This window comes from Xyrauchen texanus, chromosome 25 (genome assembly GCF_025860055.1).
Source record: "Xyrauchen texanus isolate HMW12.3.18 chromosome 25, RBS_HiC_50CHRs, whole genome shotgun sequence".
Taxonomy (NCBI): Eukaryota; Metazoa; Chordata; class Actinopteri; order Cypriniformes; family Catostomidae; genus Xyrauchen; species Xyrauchen texanus.
In genome coordinates, this window is record NC_068300.1 from 26,476,275 (window position 1) to 26,497,048 (window position 20,774).

Genomic DNA, 20,774 nt, shown 5'->3' on the forward strand with positions numbered 1-20,774 from the left:
AACTACAAAATCCACATAAAAATAATTCTACACTGTTGTAGTTATTGAGTTTGGCCTTTGTTGTGTAGTAAAGGATATTGTTATTTTTACTTGTGAAACTAAACATGTATAAAATCATTTAGGTAAATATACAGCAATTATGGATGGACGGACGGATGGACTGACTGACTGATTGATTTTGAATGCCATGTCAGCACCACATGTTATTTTCATGGCATAAACAGAGTAGTTAAAGTGCAATGACAAACAAAAAAACAACAAACTATCACAGTATTGTAAAAAGATGTAAATGAAACTGATATAAGACAAGAGTTTGAGCCAGCATCATTCAGCGACATAGAACTTACAACAGGGGAAATAGAAGTGCACGTTCAGCAAAATACTCTATCCAGCCATGGTCGTGAACGAAATCATCCAGGGTCAAATGATCGGCATATGCATGTTTAGGGTAGCTAGCTAATACTGGCTGGGATGGTGCATTAGAATTCAGGTCCAGTATTTCACTAGCACTCACAGCATGATTTTAAGCAGCAAAGGTGGTGGGAGATATTTGATGAGAATGAGCTGGGGAAGAGGGAGCCTGTGGTAAGTTAACAGCAGCCACATGCTAGAAGCACCACCGGGCTTACCAAAAACCTATGTCTTGCACAAAAATACCTCTTATTACGTTCTCGCTGGCGTAACTGTCTCTGACTCTCTGGTTTGCAACAGAGTGAAGCCGCCTCTTGAGTGTAGAATGGGTCGTTGCTTTCGCCAATGACAAATATAGAAAAATCCTACAAATGTCTGGTGCTGTTTTGTGATTGGTTGGGGCAGTCTACAGCACACCCTCAAAGTTTGCAACACACAGCCCACCCTCAAACTGCTTTTAACCAGTTCACAATTCGAAAAAATTGCATAATGTTTGAATGTGTGGGCAAAACTTACATTTGGATGGGCTCAGCCCACCCCAGCCCATGCCTACATCCGGCTGTGCCATGGTATATTTACACACTCACATAAGGTCCAGTTAATGCAAGTTGCTCAACAGTGCATTACCACAGCTTTAAAAGTGCTCTCACCCTCTGTTTAATATATTGAGTAGGCAGGAGCCACACAGAGACCTCTATGAGATAACGTTGAGCCCCTGAGGTTCAGCAATCCATTTCTAGCGATGCGCACAAAATGACAGAATACAAAAAGCAATCACTTCTCTGCATGGATGCTTGCTGTCCACTGTCACCTGCTTAAATATTCAGAACTGCTCTAAAACATTCTGATATGCTTTTAAAACAGTTGACAGGCAGTACTCTGTTCCTGTCTCTCTTTCACTCTCTCCCCTTCTGTTATGACTAACTTCAATCTAGTGGTAATGAGAGCCCAAATAAGCTGGAGATGGAGAAGCTATTTACATTTTTATTGATTTTTGAAAGTGCGTTTAACATTTTTTTATCTTTTCTTTCCCCCTCTTTTCAAATCCCCAAATGAGAGGCCAATTGCTCTGTTTACACTCATTGAGGAGGGGAGATATTTTAGTCAGGAGTTCGTGCATTTTTTCACTCTCTTGATAGATCAAGGCTAAAACTGGGTCTGTCTTATGTAATTAAAACTACACATTAAAGAAAAACCAACCCCTGTGCCTTCTGACTGAAGCCCCTTGGGACACAGAGTATTTTTCACAATTAAAGAAGCACAAATAAGGCCTACTTAACAATCCACACAGTTCTGGAAGATTAAAGTTATCTGCTTTCCACAATGCTGTTTGTATGTTTGAGTCCTCTTAACCAAACTTTACTCTAGATTGAAACCAAAGCACTGCAACTCCTGCTTTTTCTTTTTTTTAAAGTGAAGAGAATGGTGCTGACCTTCTTAAAGGTGCATTTAGTAAAATTTGTGTTTATGTTGCAGTTATTGTCATTGTAAAAAAATGTCATTGTAAAAATTTGCAATTCGCAGTAAACAAATATTTCCTACTGCGAGTGAAAGTGTTCAGTTAAAAGGAATTGTATATAACAAGTAGTTAGAATGTTCTCTCAAGATGGCTCATGTAGTTTTGTTAGAAAAGTCATTTGATTTACCTTGTATCTGACACATAATCTACATATTTGCTGTGACTCAGCTATGAGTCGTATTGCTACTGCAGTGAACAGTCTGCATATCTTTGTTAAATAAAACAAAATCTATTCAGGTTACCATTATCTCAAGTCTGATCTGCTAATGAACTGAAGATTTCCTTCCTCTACTCTAACCTCTGTGCGTTTGGATCTTAAGGCTAAATAAGCAGATCATTTGTTAACTCACTTTCCATGTAGGAACCTACAGGCTCTCGCACTTCCGCTCACTATTAATGTGCATATTACAGGAGTCACCCAAACCTCTCACCTTTCCCTTTATCCTTTATGAGCCTTATCTCTTTCTCTCCTCTCTTTCATCGGCTGCTCCTTATGTACAACCTTATCCTCCCTAAGGAGTGTCTGGAGTGTCTTCTTTGAAATATAAGATGAATTATGTTGCAATATAAGTGGACCATGAAAGATAACATGCACAAGATAATGATTGTAAATGTAGACTTGCGTGGTGAGCCAGGAGTTTTTGTTTTGTTTACTGATGACTTTATCTTTCGACAGAAGGCGGGACATGTCAAGTCATCGCTGCACACAGGTGCTGTAACAAGAACAAGATTGAAGAGAGATCTCAGACAGTGAAGTGCTCCTGTTTACCAGGGAAAGTAGCAGGAACCACCAGGAATAAACCCTCCTGTGTTGACGGTAGGTGAAGAAAGATTACACATGTGGTCTAAAAACAACCATGGAAAAGATCTTATAATAAGTATGCCTGTTGTGTCTTAAAGATCCCATGAAATCAAACTGAAAGTTTTACTGCTTTTAGTCCATATCTATTAGCTTATGAATACATCTAAACATTGTTAAAATTAGTTTTTAGAAGAAATAAGCATTACAAATCTGCAGTCTCTCTCTTCAAGCAAAAAAGTAACAGGAACATCCATGAACATCACATATAGGTTGAGAAACATTGTCCAATCAAATTCTTTCTAGAGAGATAACGCACCCTCCCCACACAACTGTTCAGCTCATCTGGCTGTGTTCTAACTGGCACTGATCATGCTATAGCAGGGCACTTTGACGGGAGCACAATCCATGTTGTAGGGTCGTTTCAGACTTTGCAATAAGAATTGCTTAAAAAGTGAGGTCTGACAGACCCTTATCACACCATCGGAAGCTCTCACAGTGAAGGATGTTTGTTTTCAAAGGGAATAGGGCATCGGGACGATCACTTCTGAATGGGACGCACCAACGGGAAGCATTTGTTGGCTGGTTATGGATTAATGTTGTCAGTTAGATCATCATTCGGTTCTCAAGTCTTTGTAAAAGCTGTCGGTACTGAGATCGCTTCTCAAGTTTCCCTGGTAAGAGACTCTGACATGAGCAGCAAGGTGGAAAGGAGTATGTGTGTGTGTGGCTGTAAATTAAAAGCCTTAAAATTGGGATGAGTCATTCAACATGTACCGCTCCCATTTCCTGTTTTAGAAGGAAATTTGTCCAAACAACAAATTGAACTGCGCTCGTCAAGGCATTCACATGGACTGGTGGAATAGAAAAAATTTAAGAAAAATAAAATGCCATTATTTACTCACCCTCATGCCATTCCAAACCCTTATGCTGTTTAAACCATGCTTTCTGTGACACACAAAAGGAGCGTTTTTAAGCTCTTTTCTATTCAGCAACAGTTCATAGTGTCTACAGCTGTCAAGGTCCAAAAAGGATAAATTATGAAAATAGTGAAATTGTGCTATATTCCAAGTCTTCTGAAGCCATACAATAGTTTTGTGTGAGGAATAGACTAAAATGTTTGTTTTTATTCATTGATTATCTTCTCCACCAAAGTTCTGAAATTTCAATCGCAATCAAGTTTAGATAAAAGATAGTGTGGCAGATTTGAGAGCTACAGTAGAGGCGAAGATTTTCAGTGAATAATGATTTCAGTTTCAGGCAGTTACTCACACGAAATTATCAAATGGCTTGGAACTGGCTTCATGGAATAGAGCTGCATAAAGATAGCATTTTGTGTTTAACAGAAAAAAGAACAGCATAGGTGTTTGGAATTAAATGAGAGTGAATAATGACAGAATTGCAATTTTTGGGTGAATTATTCCTTTTAGTGTGTAGCCGACTATGTTGCATGATATGTAAACAGGCTCTTGGCAGATGCTTGACTGTTTTAAACCAGCTTAATGCAGCTGTGCAATGTTCGAACAAGCTTGCACAGTGCAGCTGGTGCTTAAAAACACTGAGCAGCTTTATTAAGGTGTGGTGTTTTTGAACAAGCTGTGTTCAGGTTCGCTCTTGCAGTGTCCCTGCCCTAGAAATGCTCAGATCCTCAGGGCTTTTCATTATTAATGCTCTCTTCTTATGACAAATGAGCTGCTGTAAACCAACACTTCTGGGAGAATCTCTCACACGCAACACAGCCCAAGATAATCAAAGAACATTAACTTTGACTGTATCACACAGAGGAGCATCCAACCTTCTCCCCATCTCAGGTTCGTTAGCATTCCGTTCATAATGAAATTGTCATATGGCAAAAACATTTTGGCTCAACATATGTGATAATTCTATCAGGAAGACTCGCAGACTTGTGTGAAATTGAAGATGACATTTATTTGATGAATATAAAACAGAAAAGTAATGTCCCTCTTTGGCGTAGGTCTGGCGGTCCAAAGTTGTAGTACTCGGAACCGCCATATCCTGCCGGAGATAGGAAGCAGGGGCGAGGAGCCTACCCCCGTGGAGGGCGGGACTCAACTGGTGGTGGTGGGGTGGTGGAGGTTGCCACGTTAGCACACTGAAACAGCAATGTGATAGATTGTGACCAGACTTATAAAACAATGGCTTACATGTGATTGGCTGGGAATTACCCAGCTAATGGTGTGATGATGTACAGCTGCTAGTCTTCCCACTAGAACTACGCTGCACTTACATTTCTATCAGGATGACTCACAGACTTGAGTGAAATTGAAGATGACATTTATTTGATGAATATAAAACAGAAAAGTAATGTCTCTCTTTGGCGTAGGCGGTCCGAAGTTGTAGTATTCGGAGGCAGGGGTGAGGAGCCTACCCCCAAAAGAGAGAGAATGTAGAATACTACCCCCAAAAGAGATGGTCCGATCGGGTACGAGCCAGGTCTTGTGTTCATTCTGGAGAAGATGGGAGAGAAAAGAGATGTGAACACCTCGATTTGACATGAAATGGGCAATATCTCTGGCATGGTTGTGCAATACCTTTGCAACAGAAAAAGCCGTGCAATAGGGAAAGCCGCGTTTTATTTTATTTTTTTCCCTTCTCCTTGAGTTTGATTTTGTCCTTGTGCGTCGAGGGCCCCTGGTTGTGTAGAATCTTTGCCAAAGACAAACAACGTGGTATGCGGCCCTACGTTTGGCCAACGTTGCTGTGCAGTGTCTTTGTTGAAAGATAAACAACATTTGAATATGAAAACCCTTTGACGAGGGAAAAGTTGTTTGAGGTATCTTTGCCGAAAGGTGAACAACATGCATAAAGCCATACGATTAAGTTGACGTTGCGTGCAATCCCTTCATTGAAAGAAAACAACATGTGATTATGAAAACCCTCCGAAGAGGGAAAAGTTGTTTGAGGTATCTTTGCCGAAAGGTGAACAACATGCGTAAAGCCATACGATTATGGTGACGTTGCATGCAATACCCTTCGTAGAAAGATATTCCATGTGGCTCAAGCCCTCGAGCGAGGGCGGCCGTTGTTTAATGGTCATCTTTGCCAAGGTGAACAGCATACATAAAGCCATACGATAATGGTGATGTTGTCGTGCAATACCTTGTTGAAAGATATCCCGTTATAGTGAAAGCTTTCCAGCGAGGCGGCTGGCTTGTGCAATACCTATGCAAAGGTACCATGCTTGAGATTATGGAAGCCCTGGCAAGGGGGGTAGACATAGTTATGCGCTATCCTTGCGAACAATGGGAGTCTTGAATTGAATCGGATGTGCTGGGAGAAAACTACCAACCCCCAACAAATATGCATGAGAACTTATGGCTGATGGAGGGTTGAGCTTGTTTGATGATTTGGGTTAGGTTAACCATTTCAGGTACGATTGGGGAGACCAGCGGCCGAGCATCTTCATTGTAGATTCCAGTATACCTCGAAGGGTGCCAGTAGCAGCTGGTCTGTGGAACTCCTGCTAAACAGGAGGGAGTCAGAGATTACATTGAAAAACCAACGAATGTGTCTGGCTGGGATAATGAATTTGCAAGAAATGCTCTGGCATGTCAGATGTCTCATAAGGGACATGATGGTTCGAGGAGGACCAGCCTTTATCGATTATAGTGACAACTGCGGAATTGTCGCATAACTACAATGCGTTTGCGTGTCTGAAGGGAACCCATATGACGCTGGCCGTGACGGTGGGTGTGGAAAAATAAAGGCCTCTTTTAAACTTCTCTTGTTGATGTAGCTTGCTGTGTCATCACAAAACGCAGCTGCTGCTGTTCTGGGAATGTATTTCCTATTTCTGTACTCAAACATATATGTTACCCCATATAGGGTAAAGAACTATTTCATTGGAGGGTATAGTGGAATGTTGTTTTGCTGGACCATATAATGAAGTGCTGTACGAATAAACGAGTGGAAGGATTTGATAGCTTGGGTCTCCATGTCATTTCTTTCTTCCCTCAGCTGAGCCGCATCTAGATGGGAATTGCAGATCGAGAAAAATTTATTAAATGCATTAAATGACAAATTAATTTCAAAGAGAGTGGATGGAAACTATATTTTAAAAAAGTATAATTCTGGCCATTTCCCTGTGAACCATGATCCTAGAAAGTATCCCCTGAACCCTGAAGAGCTAGTGTGAGGATGCTGATAGGGACTGGAGATTGCATTATGAGACCTGATCCTGTCGTGTTTCTTTAGGCAGGGAAGCTTGTGTGTTTAGAGAATAGAGCGTGATGCCTAGAAATTTGAGAGGCGTTGCCTGTTGTGTTTTGTTTTTTTCTCCTTCCTCGAGCTGGAGCAAATACGGTGAGAAGAATAATGTCTCGGCTTCATAAGAGATTTGTTGTCGGCTGTAAAAGTACTCCAGTCATCAGAGTCACTGAAGACGCAGTGGACAGTTTTGTTTTTGAAGGAAATGTGCCCCAAAACATACAAAAATGTGTGTATGTTTGTGCAAATCATTTTACACCAGACTGCTTTGTGAATGTGTGTCAATATAAATCGGGATCTTCAAAAATCTGATTCTCAAGCATGGATCAGTACCAACTGTTCGTGTCCCAGCTTTACGTCATGAAGATGCAAGTATCACACTTTATATTTTGTGAATATTTGCAAATCTCCTTTCCGAATGTGTTTGATAGCTGATTCCACGGCTAATGCGCTAAAGTTACCATTGTCTCTGACTGCATTCACGTAGACCGGATATACATTAATATATGGCTGAAATCTGGTATTTACGCTGTCAGTCATAATGGTGCTGATTTGTTGTTGCTGTAGCGTCTGAAGCAGGAGCTGAAAAGGCACAGCCTTCTTCCGGAAAGGGGGCAGGGAGCGGCAGCTCATTTGCATTGTTTTTGATTCCACCCTAAAGAGACATTTATAACATGGTATAATAAATGATCCGTGGGGTATTTTGAGCGAAACTTCACAGACGCATTCTGGAGACACATCTTGTAAAAATGGGCAGAATAGGTCTCCTTTAACATTAACAAGATTATATTAATGAGCTTGACTTGGCACAGGTTTTATCCAGTGATTGACAGACCTACTTACCTGCTACTAAAATGTAACATCCCTGACCATGCGCATTAAAAGGGAAGGCTCATATCGAAATGCTTTGATATTTAAAAGTAATGTAGTAGGGCTGATATGACTGTTAGACTCTGAGCTTTGAAATTTGGAACATGGATAAAGCCCCAAGTGCTTGAAGATCCCCATAGATTGAAACGTGGTCTGAACAACGATGAGTGAATGATTTATGAAGAATTTCTGCACTTTAATGATGCCTGAATTATAATAAAAAAATGTATCTGCCATGAGATAGGAATTACTCGCTGTAGCATAATGATCTGACCGAATCATTATGCTATATGCCTTACGCTGGCAATTAAATCATCTGATGAATAAGGGGATGCGGTGCGGAGCCTACAACTAGGTGTCAGAGGCCGCCACAACAGTCGTGCTTGCGATGAGAATGTGGAAGTACGTATAGAGTAAGAAAACGCTGCGTTTTATGGATCGGCATTAATGCGCCCTTGGAGGTGCTCGGGGAACACCACTCGAAATGTTGTACTGAATGAAATAAGTTATTTATTTCACCAAGGACTTTTTCACAAGGCTTTGGTGAAGGCTAGATTAAGGCCCCGTCCCAATACCTCCCCTTACCCTAGATTTCTGCCCTAACCCTTGTTTTTGCGCGTTCTCGTGTAGGGGTAGGGTGTCCCAATACTCTAAAGAGCAAGGTTGGAGTGATATTCTCCCCTTAAAATCAACCCTCAAAACATAGTGCGGTCCGATGCAGGCTTAAAACGAAGTGGAAGATGAAATTACCCAGGATACCTTGCGAACTCAGCGAGCCGGCCAAATTTTTCAACTAAGATGGCGGACACCGCTGGAAAGGAGCAACTGAATTGTAAGTATATTTTCGCAAAATAAGCATGTTAAAAATTCGAAATATGTTGGAATATGTTAGTTTGATGAACATCCAATGGACTGTTGAGTTTTGAACACTAATGTTAGAAAATATTTTACGAAGCTATCTGACGATGTTCATGTGAAATCTGCCGAGTGCTTCAAAAGAGTCTGCCAATCAAATATGCATCTGCTCTGGGTAGTTAATCTAATTTTATTTTCAATTTTGGCTTCTAAGGATTATAAAAAGAAGATATGTGAGGTAAAATTATTAAAAACTAGCCGCGCATCATCTGTCCCTTCACAGCGCGCTGTCATTTCTCTCTAAACCCAAACTTGACGTCTGAATCAGCACTGAGCACAATCGGTGATTGTTGTAAAGTGCAGTGTCTGCTGTTTCTAAATTGCGGGACGTTGTTGGTGGTAAAAACAGCTACTAAAAGCACAATGATCCGCGCAAGAGACGTTGCCCGGTTCCCATGGAGGCAGCTCGGAAACGGATTGCAACTAGACAAGCAAACTATACTTTGGGTTTTGTGTGCGCTACTAAACGATCAAATACACACAAATATATGGCAAAATAACCGGTTTAGAGATTCACTTAAACACAGTTGATGTCTTAAATGGGAGTTAACATTTGGGAGAAAATATGTGTATTATTAGATCTGCATTCGGTCTTAAAGTGGCAGCATCTAATAAACCTGCTAATGATTACACCATTAATGTGAATAAAACAACTAAAGGCAAAGAGAAAATAAGATGTTTAAGAATGAATAACTTTAGCTTTAATAAGCATTAATCTATCTATAATAAACTATGCTGTGTTATTTTACATTTGATTACTTTATTAGATTTCTAGCATATTATTGAAAATAGTAGTAGTAGACACGTCGACGTTGCGCGTGACGTAGTGAGGTTTGCCGCGCTAATTTGCATATAGTGGTGTCCCATTTCATAGGGAAAGATCTTCAACTCCACTTCCCTCGTTGAGGGGACTTTACTTTCGAGGGCACTCAAAACCAAGTGGAAGTTTTAAGGGGGGAGAAATGGGACAGGGCCTAACTTGTTGATATGCATTTGTTCGCACTAGGGAGTGACGTCACTCTGCTTACATTTAATATATAATTTACCGTCTATATATGCAATTAATGTTAACAAATTATACATCTTTTCAAAGGTCTAAGGGTTCAACATTGATATCCGATCTCTGTTGCATGATAGCAATGCTCCAGAAACAGCAATTTAGTTATTTGTGCCAGGAGTACGAATGAAAACATGCAAGATCAAAATGGGACTTCATACCTTTATTATGAAATTGTTATTGCCAGATGAATACAATTCGCTGCGCTTAGGTCAATTGTCCATGACAAGGGTTCATTCTATAACATCCAATAGCACTTTTGTCCATAAAAATTATAAATCTGAGAGATATTGTAAGGCGGGGTGCCAATGTGTTTGCATTCAAAGGCAAATAGCAAATGCTTCCTGAGGCACCACACCCCACTGAGCGAAGACTGAAAAATCACACCTCATTGTCGCCCTTCCACATCTGTCCCATTCTCTCCCCTCTCCTCCTCCTCATCCATTCCCTTTAAGCCCAGAATCACCCCAAACTCACCTAAGATCTGTATGTACCATATCTGATGTATACAAATAATGTAACTTTTGTAACATGTTTGGTATCATTTAAAATGTCTCGAGTGCGTCTGGTATAGTGTTTTGTCCCCAGCTTTATAAAACTTAATGACAACAAAGTTATAAGGTCTATGCCAAATACTGAATAATTCTGGAGGCCTATCCCCTCCTTGAAGGTTTAACACCAGGAAGCCAAGAACCCTTTCACCCCCAAATTCTCATTGAACAAAGGATAATACCATTTGGTACACAATGTGTATTCTGTCTGGATATTTAAGGAAGGCTGGCCCAGAGCTCAAGGTTCTCTGTAGTCAGATGATCCCACACCTCAATGTGTGTAACTGTAATAATAGGAATCTGCATTCAGATTTCCCATGCTTTGCAATTACATGTACTTTTCTCAACTGCCAGGTATGTTCTTTGACTTGTTTCTTTAACTTGTGTTTTAAATCCTACCTGGCAAATAAATTGTTACTTTTTGATTTATTCTGTATTCCTCTGAAATCATTTATATCAATACTGGGTCTTTAAAATAGGAGAAACCGCTCTGGAGGAACCGAGCAGGAGAATCCCATTTTAAGAATCATTTCTATCATAACTGAAGCTTTAATGTAGGAGGAAGCCACTTAAAGACTATCAGTTTGAATCTCATTAGAAACTGATCAAAAGGTAAATGAATAGAAGAGGATTCAGGGTAATCAATAACTTAAATGATTAAAATAAAAGAATAATCAGAAAGAATTAAGAGCTTTAATCTAAATCAGAGGTCAACTTAAAATTGGAGTCAGATTAATATAAAATTGGAGTCAGATAAAATTAATAACGGGATGAATTTGTAAAGTGCAAATTATTAACAATAATTGCTTTACTTCAGTGCTCAGAAAAGACAGAACAACGCAGAGATCTTCAAGGGGCAAATCTATGTATTTTTAGCAGTTTTGCCTGCCTTTTTACAATATTGATATGTTCTCCATTGTTTAAATGAGATCTCAACTGAAAGAATTACCCTTCGTCATCGTTCTTCAACAAACTATGCAATCTGAGCAGCATTCATGTTGTAAAACTATTATCTTATATGTTAGAGTCTTATAAACAAAACAAACCTGTCTCCAAAGTATGTTTTTAAAAATGGGGCGTAGTTTTATTCATAATAGCCAAGCAGTGCGGACAGATTTTGTTTCGTCTTGAAAGGCAGAGCCTTAATTTTACTCTGTACGCTTCCAGCGATTTTACACAGAAAAAGCTCACAGGAGCCTAATTTTTTGTTAGATCATCTTCAAATTTGAAACATAACTTCTTTAGACTTGTGGCTTTGAGAATATTGTATTTCTGGGTTGTCTTGGCACTTTTTCTTTTTTTATATATAAAAACATGTTCAGCATAAAATATTTCCATTACTATAAACTTCATAGTTCTTAATGAAACTTAATGAAACCCAAAGAGTCTTCTTTCAAAAGATACAACAACTGTGTCCATACTCCAAAGGGTCCATTAAATAAAACCATTTAAGTTCAGGTATGTCATTTTCATGGTTTGTGCTCAAAAAGGAGCGCACATCAACGAGTTAAATTGTGATGCCATGCTCCCTTGGAATGCCCACATCATGGGCTCGGTCTTTCCTAGTGAGTAGGGCATAGGGATGATGAATTGTATTGGAAAGCACCCATTACGTGATTTGGGCGAAGGCGACCAGCAAAACAGGGATATCTTACTGAATGGAGTAATGGGACCCCGTACAATAAGCACTGACTGTACGTGATGATATGCCTGAATAATTAATTATCTTAATTGCTCGATGGGGAACGCTCGGGCATGCAGCACGTGGAATGACATGTGAATGAACCTTGACCGAGTTGCCCTCATGAGATCGCACGATTGCCTGCCATTACTATGAGAGTGAATGCGCTGTTGACATGAAATACTGGTTTTGATATTGATGTGGATGCGTTATGATGAACAGACAGCATTGCAACTTTATGATGAACAGACAGCATTGCAACTTTATGATGAACAGGCAGCACGGCAACGGAAGGCCTAGATCCATGACTAAATCTGAATGCATTTGATGGATATGATAATATCTTCGCTTATTTCTGATGGAAACCAGCTGCTGCCTGAGCCGATGATTTTGACGGACTTGGCGTGGAGCGCGACCTTCCGCGCCGGGTCGTGCAATCCGATTGAGGATGCGTGGCTCGATGAGAGAGATCTCCTAAATGAACGAGATATGGATGAAGATCCGGGTTTGCTGATTGTTTACTCCCCATGGGTTTGATGTGGGCAGAAGTTAAGATGAAGTGACGACGTCATTGGAAAGGGAAGGCAGGCTTCCAGAGGTGTTCTGTGCACTGGTTCTCCTGTGGCCTGGAGAGGTTGAAACATGTCTATATGCTGCATTAGCACACTGAAACAGCAATGTGATAGATTGTGAGCAGACATAAAAAGCAATGGCTTACATGTGATTGGCTGGGAATTATCCAGCTAATGGTGCGATGATGTACAGCTGCTAGTCTTCCCGCTAGAACTACGCTGCACTTACATGGGTAGAAACATAATAGAAAAAACAAATGAAAGATGTAGTAATCCTTTTATGCTCACAGTCAAAAATCTGACTTAAATTTTGTCAAATATACTCCTCTTAAAAAGTTTTTTTTTTTAAAGTTAACATTACTTAAAACAATCAACAAAGTAAACTTTCATGCCATTTAAGGAAGAGCAACTTAAAATTTTAAACAATGTGCACATACAATGCCATGTTTGGTGGTGAATGTAGAATTACAGGCCTAAGGAGGTCATTTGGGGCATCCTCCCATCGCTGCTCATCATTACAACTAGAGTGTTAGACAATTAATTTTTTTTATTTAATGTATAATGTATTTAAGATAGGATATAATAATATTGATAAGCAATTTTTTCATCAGGATGTTGGATCGTTTATTCTTATAAATTGACCTTACCTATATTGACATTACTAGTTGACATCATGTATTTTTTTTGCTAAATAACTGCTTAGGATTGTCCATTTAGTAGATTTTCTGTGGAAATATTGTGAACTTCTGTGAAATGGAAACTTCAGTATTAAATGTAATAATTTAATAATCAACCATGGAAAAAACCCATTTCAGCAGACCACTATTATGAATATTGGGGGGACATGTCACCCTCAGTGTCTATGGTGCTTATGGCCCTGCATGTAAATAATGATTAAATAATCTGAATTAAATGTGAAGTTTCTTCAGTCATTAAGTTGACTTCATTTCTAAAAGTTTAAAGTAATTGTTACCTATACAACTTAATAAGTCAGCCCAACTTCTATATTAAGAATATTGTTAAAATAGTTTATGGTCAGCTGTATTTCAAAATGCAGTTTTATTGAACTTTGCTTTACTTGTAAATATCAAAGATCATAAACATTTTGAATTTGCTGAACTTATTGTAATGAGGTCATGGAAGTTACAAACTAACTTGAATTGTTAAGTTGGTACAACTAATTTGCCTGAAGTTGAGTAAACTTACAAATGCTTTGCAGCTGGTTGCTTTATTTTTTAACATTTATTCGACTTTTTATAATTACAGTGGCTGTGTGTGAACACTCTCTCCATGTATATATCAAAAGGTGAACAAATATGAATGTTTCTAGATTTTGCTCACATGTACTACAGTAGTCAAAGCTCTTGTTCAGACAAATCTAATGCTACTCTTCCATTTTTTGCCTGTTCAACATGGCCAAGGCCCCAAAAATCCATGGCAACCTCAGGCAAGAGTGTCTTGTTTTGATAAAAAAAAAATCACTTTACTGAGATCTCTTATCCTCCAAAAAGTATTTTTCAGATATTAAAATAGATGAAGAAATTACTCACTTCAGCTTTAAATGTGATCAGGTAGGTCAGCATGGTTTAACAAATTATTGATTTCATTTATTTTATTATATAAACTTGTTTAATTTTTGTTTGTGAATTTTTTTGTGCCTCCCAATAACGTCATCAGCATCGCAAATAGAAGAATGCAAATTTGCATGCTCATTTAATCAAAAATGTATATTTGATCTTATCTTTAAAAAACAGCACCCTTTGAATGATATTTGTTTATAACTAAATAGCTTTTGTGAATATGATTCTATGTTAAATATTTTATAATAAACTGTGTTTGGGGTCCATGATACAATGGACTTTGCAAAGCACATACAATTTATAAAAACAAAATCATTCTGCATCACATCAGCATCATCAAAAACAAAAACTATACCCTACTTCAAAAATGTATTTAAAAATAACATTTACCAGCCTAAGCTGGTTTGCTGGTCTTAGATGGTTTATGATTGTTGTAACGCTGAAGACACAAAACAGGCTGAGACAATGATGATGATGTAAAGATGAACCCAAGTGCAGTTTATTATGAGAACGTGAAACCAATATCCCTAACTATAAGTGTGAAAGAAAACAAAACAAGAAACCGAGGACCTAACTAATAATGACAAAACTAGACACGACAAGAAATGACTAAGACTAGACTGGAACAAAACTACAAGGTTACACAAAACAGAGGCTAGGCTAATCTAAGGCTGAACAACAGGGTTACACAAACAATACCTGACAAGTTACAAAGGCAAACATGAGGGTTTAAATACAAAAGACATGGGTGACAAAGGCCAATAAACAAACAGAACTCTAAAACAAGATAACAAGACAATTAACTAAAACCAATGACAAACTAGAACTGAATCAAAGTAATCAAACAATAAACCAATGAAAACCGGACACATGAACAAGGGAAAACAGGAAATGACAAGACTAGGAAACAGGAACTAAACAGGAAATGTCAAAATAAAAGTACACAAACTAAAAGTCAACTGAGAATGTCACAATTGTCTAGCTGACAAGTGCATAAAACACCTCTAAACCCATCAAACAGACCAGCCTAAGAAACCAGCTAAGACCAGCAAATCAGATTAGGCTGTTAGGAGGATTTAAACAAATTTAGATTTTAGCTTTAGAAAGATTCTTAAAGCTTCTTACACATTTTTAAGGAGAAACCACATTGATTTATTATGGTTTTGTTGCAGTAAATCTATTTATAGTAAACAATTATAATTTATTGGAAAATATGTTTGAAATGGGAAATTTTGTGATCTAATTCTGTTGTATTTTATGATCTCTGGAGATTTCACTGGTGCCCATTAAAACTGCTCCATGTTCTCCTTCTTACAGACAGAAAAACGCTATTCAAGAGTATCAGACTGAAGGCATCTCTACATGAAATTAAGGGCTGCATGTTATATATAAGATTCTTTTTTTTTTAACTTTTTGAGGATAAGAGACCTCAGTAATTTTTTTATATCAAAACAAGACACTCTTACCTGAGGTTATGTTGCCATGGATTTTTGTATTGCTGTGGCCTTGGCCATATTGAAATGGCAAAAAAAAAAAAAAAAAGAAATGGAAGAGTAGCAATAGATTTGTCTGAACAAGATCTTTGACTACTATAGTACATGTGAGCAAAGTCTATAAACATTCATATTTGTTCACCTTTTGATATGTATGGAGAAAGCATTCACACACAGCCAAATTAATGTTTAAAGGAAAATAATGTCATTTTTCAGGATATTCACAAGGAGACTGTTGAGTGCTGGCTGAGTGCTGTTAGGATTTTCAATATTAAAGAATCCGAGCTGTATTTTTTAATTTGTTTATATTAGTGCCGTTATCACAGAATTGGATAAAGTCACTGACATCTAAAGAGCTTTCAAACAGAAACAACTAAATACCTGGAAAAAGCTCACCGTCTCCTATTTAAATGCTTCCAACTTTTAGAATATTGATAACTTATAAGTGGTAGACATGCTTCCTCTCCTTAAACATTTGGTGTATGATGATCGACAGCATTACAAAGGCTGTACTGGATATTTCATATTTTAGTGATGCGTTAATGCATCCGTATTATATTCTTACATTATCATAGTGTTGAAAAGATAAGATCCTCTTAAACTTCTGAACACCACTTTTAACAGTACATTCTCTCTTGCATTTGCACTTAATCACCTCCACTCTCTCTCCATTTAGAAATGATCATACTTTAAACAAAGTGGGAAAAAGATATAGCTTTTAAAAGGCTCACAATGTCTGTCTTTTCCCCAAGCAGCTGAACTGAAGCCAGTATGTAACATTTTCCATTGTAATGGCAGTAAATTGACCTTCAATAGATGCATAGAATACAGACCATATAGGCTATATAATATTTAAGGGTAAGCAGCATGAAATTGATTTATGTGAATGAATCGGCATGAGATTTCATTTCAGAATAATGCTCTTTATGAAGTGCCACTTTGTGGAAGGGTTCTACTGACCTTAGACATTTGCTCAACCAGAGTAGACGTGTAATAATATTTTTTATTGAAATTCTTGTGAAAACCCTCATCTCCCAAATTAGTGACAAGCGCCATCCCCCATCAGACATTTTTAGATGAATTCTACTAAGCTACTGAGTTAGAGACACAGGTTCTGGTCCCATGAAAACCAGGAATCAGATTTGGAGGTAACATTTTCGCTCAAATATGAATATTTTACTCCACTGATGGTTCGGTTTAAGGTAAGGTTTTTGTTTAGGGGGTAAAATTAATAAAATATACATTACCGTTGACAGCATTACGTCATTTGCAACTAAAAATACAACTCGCTTATGGCGCCACTCTGGAAATTTCATCCAGAAGCTGGTCAACACTTGCAGCTTTGGCCACTGGGTCAGAGGTTTCAATTTTGTTAAGACCAGCAGCAGAACTTTCGACCACCTGTTGCCGAATTCACAGTGAGATCAGTCTGAACAAGTTTCACTTATGCATTCATGAACGTGCAACAGATATAAAAATGTTCACTGAAAAATGACTTATATTTTGTTTAACCTGTTTAAATCAGATGCAGTATTGCCCAGAAAGAATCAAACACAATTATGCTCTTCTTGCAGCCTCCATAGTGATTGGGAAGTGGTGGTGTGAGATGGAGCCCTGTCTCGAGGGAGAGGAATGCAAGACCCTGCCAGACAACTCTGGCTGGATGTGCTACTCCGGGAACAAGATCAAAACCACCAGGGTAAGATGAAGAGCATCTGAAAGCATTACTTGCATTCAGTGTTGGGTGTAATGCATTAATAAGTAATTAATTATTTATTGTAATTAAATTTTTCAGTGAAAAAAGTAAAGTACGGTATTACTGTAAATTTTTCAGTAATTTAGTTACTTCTGATGTAATTGTGTTAAATACTGTATAGACTACCGAACAATTAAATCAAAATGTAACATCTAATGTTAAAATGTATGTTTTGTAATTTAATGCATCCCCCTTAAATTCTTTGGCCAGTTGATGAATAATTTATTTGATTTTATATTATTTATTTCAAAGAATTAAAAGAACATTTATATTTTAATCTGGTCGAGGTTGATAAGGTTTTAGAAAGTAATTAGTAATAAGTAATGCAATTACTTTTCAGACAGAGTAATTAGTACAGAAATCTAATTACACTGTATAAGATGTAATTAGTAGTTAGTAAATAATAACATTTTTAGAGTAACTTACCCAACACTGCTTGCATTACTCTTACTTTACATGCATTACACAAGTTATTCAACAAAACACGACTCTCTGTGGTGCAGAGTGTGATTGCATTAGTGTGCTTGATTTGTATTTGCTCCATGTTTGTTTATTTATTAAACTGAAATGCCTATTAAATGTTCTTCACAGAAATATTTTATTAATACGGAACAGAAAAAGATATGAATATGAATTTTCTTCCTTTTTTCCCAGAATACCCACCCATACACATCCTTGTAGCAAAGCTCATGATGGTGAAACTTTACAAAGGTTTGCTATTGTATTCCCTCATTTTGACTGCTTTGACATGGTGATTTTGTGAAGACACAAAGTAAATGATTCTCCCCTTTTTCTCCCCAATTTGGAATGCCCAATTTCCAATGCATTCTAAGTCCTTGTGGTGGTGTAGTAACTCCCCACAATCCGGGTGGCTGGGGACAAATCTCAGTTTTCTCCACGTTTGAGACTGTCAATCCGCAGATCTTATCACGTGGCTTGTTGAGCACTTTACCGCAGAGACATAGCGTGTGTGGAGGCTTCACGCCTTCCACTGCGGCATCTATGCACAACTCGCCACGCACCCCAACAAGAGCGAACCACATTATAGTGACCACGAGGAGGTTACCCCATGTGACTCTTCCCTCCCTAGCAACTGGGCCAATTTGGTTGCTTAGGAGACCTGGCTGGATTCACTCAGCAAGCCCTGGGATTCGAACTCGAGAACTCCAGGGGTGGTAGTCAGCGTCTTTACTCACTGAGTTACCCAGGCCCCCGTTTAAATGTTAACATTTTATTAGCAGGCTGGGAAAAGTGTCTGTATGTCTGTCTATCTATCCATCCATCCATCCATCCATCCATCCATAAATCATGAACGACTGGAAAAGTCATGGAATTTTTTTGGTCACAAGGGGTTGGAACCATTTAAAAATCCTACTTAGACTGTTTTCTAGTTACTCATTCATTATTTTCTTTTCTTGTTTTTCAGGAAACATCCAAGGAGAGAAGCTGAATCAAGGTTATTCCAACTCTAAAAGATCAGCCATCTCTTGTGTAAGACTTGAAATAGATCAATGAGTCCTCTGATTATAAGTCCATCTGACGCTGAGAATCATGGACACCAGACTCTCAAAGAACATCTTTGTGGGCAACAAACACTTCTGGTTCCCTTATTATTTTTTTGACAGATGTCAAATATTCGTTTTTGCCCTGTGAGTCCTGGATAATTAAACATCATTACTTTGTGTGGAGGGTACTCATACCAGCTTTACTTCGCCTGAAATAATCTTCATCTGTATTGTTCTTGGATGTTCCTCTGTCTTCAGAAGTGAATGAACAAGTTGTTTCTCCTCCTGTATGTGGTGAAACTAGCTTCCTATTTATTTGGATGGTACACACACAACATTTGTCCGAGGGAGACTTTCATGAAGTAACATTAATGAAGATACTTTGTACAGAACAGAATGCTGAAGAGGACATGTCTCATGCATGGAATGACTGATCCTGTCCAATCCTTCCACAGATGGCTCTCTGTTTCCCAGAAATGTATCTCTAGTGAAAGACATTTGAATGAATTGTTATGATCTAATTCTAAAATCAAATGTCCTTGGCATGATTTCAGAATGTGGAAAGTTATCAAATTAGGTGGAGGAAATGTTTTACAAAAATAAAATGAATTCAGAACATTCTGTTACAATTGTATTCAAGTGTATGTGCTTGCAAACAATAGTTTAAATATGTGAAAAGAAAAAGAAAATGGATGAGGAAGTGCATTACAGGAACAGGCATGTTTATGTATTCTTGTCCACTGTTCTTAATGCAATTTGTCAATTGGTTAAAGATGCTATTTTTTATTATTTGTTGGGCTTCAGTAATATTTTAACAAATTTAGCAATCAATGCTTAACTGAAGTGTTATGAAAATGAACATGTTTAATGAAAAACTAATAGACCGTCACTTTGGCTATATAGCAATATACATAAGTTGTGGTTTTATTACTGAAGTTAATGAAGCCTGATTGAAATATGCTGGTGTGTGCACATAAAATACCATGACATTTAAATACTCTGAATCAAATTAATTTCCCCTTGTTCAAAAATAACTTCATTAAACAGTCGGAGACCAGTCTGTATTTTGGGTGTTCTGATCTTCAGAATGGACTGGTATAAAATCAAGACACCAGTGGACTTGCTGAAGATTTTTAGGGATGCAGACTGCTCCGAAGGACACTGAGAAAATCCTGACACCCGCTGGGACATTTACCTGTCATTTACATTCAGAAATAGTCCTCTCCACTCAGAGCATCTGAGGGCCGAGGCACACACTCGCTCTGAATATGTAGCTGCAGCATTTTAAGCAGCAAGCCTGGAACAGTGTTGCTGTCAGCATGCAGAGAGGAGGCTCTAACTACAGGCTGAATGAATACAGATAACTAAATTTACAGTCATCCACATGGGACAGCAGGGGATGAACTTTAGCTCTCACCTTCAGCAACACTTTAGTGGAATTTCAAACAGTCGACGCTAGAGTGTCAGAGTGGAAAAATGGATATGTGTGGCAAGCAGGGGCTAGAATGCTGTGGTAGTTAGGTTCAAAGAAGAGATATTAAAATGTAGCCAACTACGCCACCTTGGGACTCACCCAAGGAGTTAAAGCTTACTTGAAACAAGAAAAACAACCTTGATTGAGGACACAGGTTCATTGTACCCAGTGAATGTTGAGACCATGCTTGCAACACACACACACACCAATCGGTACTGGACAGGTAGGCAGACACACTTCCTGCATTGCATGCCACATGTTTACTATAGCTTCTTCCATCAGCAGTGAGGGATTTACATGTGATAAATGTAAGGAATTAGTCAGGTTGATGGAGACAGTTAATGAGTAAGAGACACGCATCTGA

At 38.3% G+C, this 20,774-nt stretch overlaps 1 protein-coding gene across 5 annotated transcripts in view; it reads left to right on the forward strand.

Moving 5' to 3' along the window:
- Window positions 1-19,818, forward strand: part of tafa1a (TAFA chemokine like family member 1a) — a 63,346-nt gene extending 43,528 nt beyond the window's left edge. For 2 of the 5 annotated variants that reach the window (XM_052090850.1, XM_052090851.1), the window contains exons 3-6: window positions 2,607-2,747; window positions 17,250-17,374; window positions 18,086-18,142; window positions 18,858-19,818. In XM_052090850.1, the coding sequence (XP_051946810.1) occupies window positions 2,607-2,747; window positions 17,250-17,374; window positions 18,086-18,112 (293 nt within the window). In that variant the 3' untranslated portion in view covers window positions 18,113-18,142; window positions 18,858-19,818. Of the gene's footprint in view, window positions 1-2,606; window positions 2,748-17,249; window positions 17,375-18,085; window positions 18,453-18,857 lie in introns of those variants that run through there. The other 3 variants (XM_052090853.1, XM_052090854.1, XM_052090852.1) reach the window with 3 other exon arrangements.
- Window positions 19,819-20,774: the final 956 nt, after the last annotated feature.